Source organism: Pseudophryne corroboree, chromosome 2 (genome assembly GCF_028390025.1).
Source record: "Pseudophryne corroboree isolate aPseCor3 chromosome 2, aPseCor3.hap2, whole genome shotgun sequence".
Taxonomy (NCBI): domain Eukaryota; kingdom Metazoa; phylum Chordata; class Amphibia; order Anura; family Myobatrachidae; genus Pseudophryne; species Pseudophryne corroboree.
Window position 1 is genome coordinate 700,142,295 of NC_086445.1, and position 5,089 is coordinate 700,147,383.

The 5,089-nt window shown below is 37.5% G+C and overlaps 1 protein-coding gene and 1 long non-coding RNA gene across 2 annotated transcripts; both read right to left on the bottom strand.

Moving 5' to 3' along the window:
- Window positions 1-358: 358 nt before the first annotated feature.
- Window positions 359-2,029, bottom strand: LOC135009181 (E3 SUMO-protein ligase KIAA1586-like). Its single transcript, XM_063952254.1, has one exon. The coding sequence runs from the start codon at window positions 2,027-2,029 to the stop codon at window positions 359-361; it is 1,671 nt and encodes a 556-aa protein (XP_063808324.1).
- Window positions 2,030-2,210: 181 nt separating this feature from the next.
- LOC135051103 (uncharacterized) lies at window positions 2,211-4,639 on the bottom strand. The gene is made up of 3 exons (XR_010242038.1): window positions 4,553-4,639; window positions 3,777-3,886; window positions 2,211-2,506 (listed from the first exon to the last, which is right to left on the bottom strand). It is a non-coding gene; the product is annotated as an uncharacterized LOC135051103 (long non-coding RNA).
- Window positions 4,640-5,089: the final 450 nt, after the last annotated feature.

A 5,089-nucleotide genomic window follows, 5' to 3' on the forward strand; every position in this document is an offset into this window, starting at 1 on the left:
CTTCCATCTCCTTTGCACCTTGCTCCCCCTAGGCATTCCAGATGCTCTAGCCATTTTCCTATAATGCCTAAGTCTGGCTCTGCCCATAGAATCTACCTGATATATTATCTTACAACACTTCAATATATTGTAGTCGATACATATTCTAGGTCATTGGGACCTAATAAATAGACTGTTACTGAACATTACAACATATAGGTATAACGGGGAGCACTCATGCAACATCCCACTAACTATTTAAGAGAAAGAAGGCCAACTCCAGCAAGAACAGCTCCTGGAACCCCCATCATCCTCTCACCAACTATAACTCCCTCCCATTTCCTGGAGCAGATTACCAAGCTAGCACAGAACTTAAAATTTAAAGGCACTTCCACAGCTGCTTATAGTAGGCCTGATCCTGTTGCCTTGCTTGCTCCTGTCTTGCCATGCCTTTACAGGATTGGGCTGCCCGACGTCCCTTGCCCAGCCACGATTTTACATATGCGTCCAGATTCCACTCAGTGAAGGGAGGACCAACAATTGAAATAAAAAGTAAGTCCGACACATGTCGAGTGGTCAGTGCAGTCCGCTTATCTGTAATTATGTTGTTCATAACACTAAAGCCTCGCTCACAGTCAGCATTGCTTGCTGCAAGAGTATCTACTGCAAGAATTAATTTCTTTAATTTTTCGGGAACAATCCGTCCTGCGCAGCATTTATATTCCACAAATCCCAGGTGTGTTTCATGGTAACTGACATTCAGCATTTCACATAGTGTACGAATCTCTTGGTCTCCAAAAAGTGGATTATCAGAATCAGTTTGCCAAGATTCAGGATTCAGAACAGATATGCTGTCAATCAGGGTGTGGTAAGCAGTTTCCCTACCTTTTGCTACGCTTTCTGTTGCTTTATTAGCAGTGGTGGTAAATAATTTGCACCTCATGTTGTCAACAACAGCCTGAATGAATTGAGAGGATTTGATCTTGGGACTTTTCCCAATGCCTGTCAACTTTGTATTTTTGAACATAATTCCCTCTTCTGCATTCTGTGTCTGTTCACTGTGAAATCCTGGTATTCTCTTTAGGCTTTCAATTCTCCGCACATACATTTTTATGTGGTTGTCTGCCTTTGGAATGGTCATTTTTCTGTCTTGTAGGAGTTCTGATAAATTTTTGAGCTCAGTCAGAACATCTAACATAATTGACATATTTTTTACAAAGTTGACTGAGCACAGTTTTGAATGTAGACCTTGGAATTTCACTTGCTCCCTTCTATCCCTTGATTGGTCTTGTGAGGCTTTTTGAAAATGTGCAGCTAATGCAGGATACGTCTGCCAGACTGCATTCACTGCTCTCCACGATGAAGCTACCCATCTTACGTTGAAAACTCTGCCAATTTTTTTAAGCAAGACATGCAGCTCATTAGCCTGTGCACTAAGCTCACGTACATTTTTTGGTGACTGACTGTAAAGTGTGTATAAGGTGTCTAAAAATGACCTGAAGTCATTTGTACCTCCAGTAACATCTAGTGCTTGATCCACAGCTAGTTCAAGCCTGTGATTCATGCAATGCCAGAGAATTAGTTTGGGAAAGTCTCCTTGTAAGAGTTTTCCAACACCAGCTTTTACGCCAAGCATGACATTTGCGCCATCACTACAAAAACTGACAAAGATCTCTGTCAATACTTCGAAAGTAAAACCATGATGGAATAAACATTTCATTATTTCCTGTTTTATGCTCTCAGCTGAGGCATTTTCTAACTCTATCAAATCCAAAGGAAATGCTACTGGATTCATGACACCATCAACACTTGATTTTAAAAAAATAACAAGAGTTGATTTTCTAGAAAGTGTAGTAGCTTCATCAACTAATATAGTAATCTTAGTTTTTTTTGTTATAATTTGTGAGACAATCTTTTTCCTCATTTCAGCCGAAATGTGTTCTATAATGTCTCCGCAGACCATTCTACTATGAAGCAAACGCCCAATCTGAACTCCATTCACTTTTTGCAGGTCAATCAAGCTCTCATGGTCAGTAAATGGCCTATTCATTTTAGCAATGTAGTAAGCTGTTCTGAATACACGGCTAGTGATTTCAAAAGCAGTTTCTTGACTTCTTCCATTTATGTTTAGCAGAATATCTTTTCTAGCAGTTTCTAGAATTTTTTCTGCTTCTGCATGAGCAGCGCTATTTTTGTGTATATAAATTTTTTGCGAAGAGATGTGAGCTCTGTTTCCTTAGTTTTACCAAAAGGTAAAATGTTACATTCTGCCCACTGAGAAGCAATATTTATGCCTCGAGCAGCGTGAATCTTTAAGTTAGAAACTTCTGCACAGATTGTACAGCCGAGTTTTCCCCTAGACGCAAATAGCCACTCATGTTTCTTTTTGAATTCGTCAAATTGTTCTTTTGACCACACAGCTGGATATTGCTTTTCATCTGTAGACTTATCGTGTGATTCAGCTGATGTCTCAGCAACAACTTCCTCACAGTCAATAGTTACTATTTCATTGTCCAGTGCTAAGTTCCTACAAAAAAAGAGAGCAGTAGCTCATTTTTCTACAATATTTTTAAAAAATTATACATTTTTTATTCATATTTAAGCTAATTACTCCCTCACGGAAATGTAAAATATCTAGTTGCTTATTTATTAAGCTTTTTTCCCCCAGAAAATTATATCTGAAAATTTATAATTTTATGGATTGTTGTTATGAGATATTGATTTCACAGAAATCAAATGCAGAAATTGAATGTTTATTAGCACTGCAGATCGCAGTCCTTATTATCAATAGGAAGTACAATCTGATCCCTGCTGTATGTACCAAACTCTGAAAAGCATTGTTTATAGAATTTGGTCATGTTAGTTTATACCATTTTCAGATGATCTAAACTTCTTAAAGCCAATGGAGGCATGGTAGCAAGAGAGAGATATTTCTATCCCTCTCCTGCAGCCTCCATCTGGTGCCAGCTCCAATACTGGAAAATGTCACTGTGCGCATGCGCAGTGTCAGATTCCCCATGACTTTTACACAAATGGAAAAATCTTTTAAAAATGCAAAGGAACTAAAAGGGACATCGGTTATCACTACTACTTAACTTTCGGGGGGGTTTACTTAGTACATAGCAGGAATATTTTTTTATAAAAACTGAAAAATTCACAATGGATAAGAATGTTAATAATTACAACAGTGCCGCAATTATTAATGCATAGGCATCTTAACAAGAACAGTGCAGCCAAGTAAAAAACTAGATGTTTAGGGCTAACATTTTGGAAGGCTAGTCTACTGGTCTTTAAGAGTCCCCTCCCCATTTTATATTAATACACAATACTAAGTATATACATTCATTGCACTTTCAAAATAAATTAGCAAAAAAGATTTTAAAAATATGCCGGTACCCACATATAAATCACCTTGCTCCGGTGCAAAAAAACAATTCATCAAAGAAGATCCAAAGAAGTGGAGGCACTCAGACCACAAAATGCAGAAAGCATAAGTATATTGGGCAAACGTTTTCAAGGCTGATGCCCCGTCATCAAGACCACACAAAGAAAGGAGTAACTCCTGTCTTTGTGTGGTCCTGATGACGGGGCATCAGCCTTGAAAACGTTTGGCCAATACACTTATGCTTTCTGCATTTTGTGGTCTGAGTGCCTTCACTTCTTTGGATCTTCTTTGATTTTTAATATATATATATATATATATACATATATATATATATATACATACATACATACATACATATACACACACACACACACACACACACACACAAAACACGTTTGAAGATCTGACTTACTGTGTTTGAAGTGGAATGTCAGTTTTTCCTTTCTTTGGTTGGTGGTGAAAGTAGAACATTATTCCTGGCTTTGAACTATTTGTTCGCTTTTTATTAGACATGATGCCAGCCTGGTAATAACAAAAATTGTTATTAACATATTATAGAGATTCAAATTTAAAAAAAAATGGATCTAATTAAAAAAATTAAAATACCGGTTCAACATTTACAATTGTAAATATTTTGCATGGTTAATATTTTGACCATATTATCTCCTCCTCATATAACATTAATGTACTGTAGTATACTATTCACACATCAGACATGTATGTCAAGGACCACCAGTTAGTGAGTACCATCCCACCACCGTGAGGAATTTAATCTTCCACAGGAGGTGACATATGTGTAACCTGTTACTAAATTAAGAATATACAAAACAGGTAACAGAATACACACACACACACACACACACACACACACACACACACACACACACACACACACACACACACGAGTGTATGTTCTATAAAGTTTGACTTTGGTGTAACCCAGGTGCAAATACTGCTGATCTACCCTCGTGTCAATCTTGAGGTCCCACCAGCTTCACAAACTGCACAGAATGCATCTTTGAGAACTTATCTCCCCCCCCCACCCCCCCAGCTTTTTGGCACAAAATGCATCCATTTTTACATCAACCCCAACTGTATGTATTTTTAAGAGGTAGATTTTTTATGACACATCTAATATGGATTTTTTTTATGTGAAATCTTAGTGTAAACTGGTACAGATTTAATTACCTGGTATAGATGTCTTCAATGTTTTAAAAGTCTACTTTTCAATAATCAATGTGAAAATCTCTGTCAGAGGACAGCTGCAGAAGATGTAGACCTGTTAGGGGAAAAAAATATTTTGTTAATACAACAGCGATTTATTTTTTTGACGTTCAATTTGTACAAAGTCAGTATGTAAAGAGAAGAAAACTCAAGAATAAATCCAAGAGGTTACATACTGGTAAGAGAGAGAGAGAGGACTTTAGTGAAAACTGAAAATTCGTTACTTACCTAATGAAGTATTCCCCAAGTCTAGTCCAAAGGATCGTATAACACCATAAGCTTGGGTGAAAATGTAGGGCTGTTCTGAAGTCCACTCCGAAGGGTGAAGAACACTTTTGGTTTTAGTGGTGATCAAGGACTGTTTGTAAGTACACTCCAAAAAAATCAAAGTACACTGCAGGCCTTGGGTGAAGGCACTGTAAGGGAAACAGAGTTATAATCATAACTCTAGCCTAGCAAAGCAAAACAAATACCGAAACCAATATATCCTCTGGCACAAAA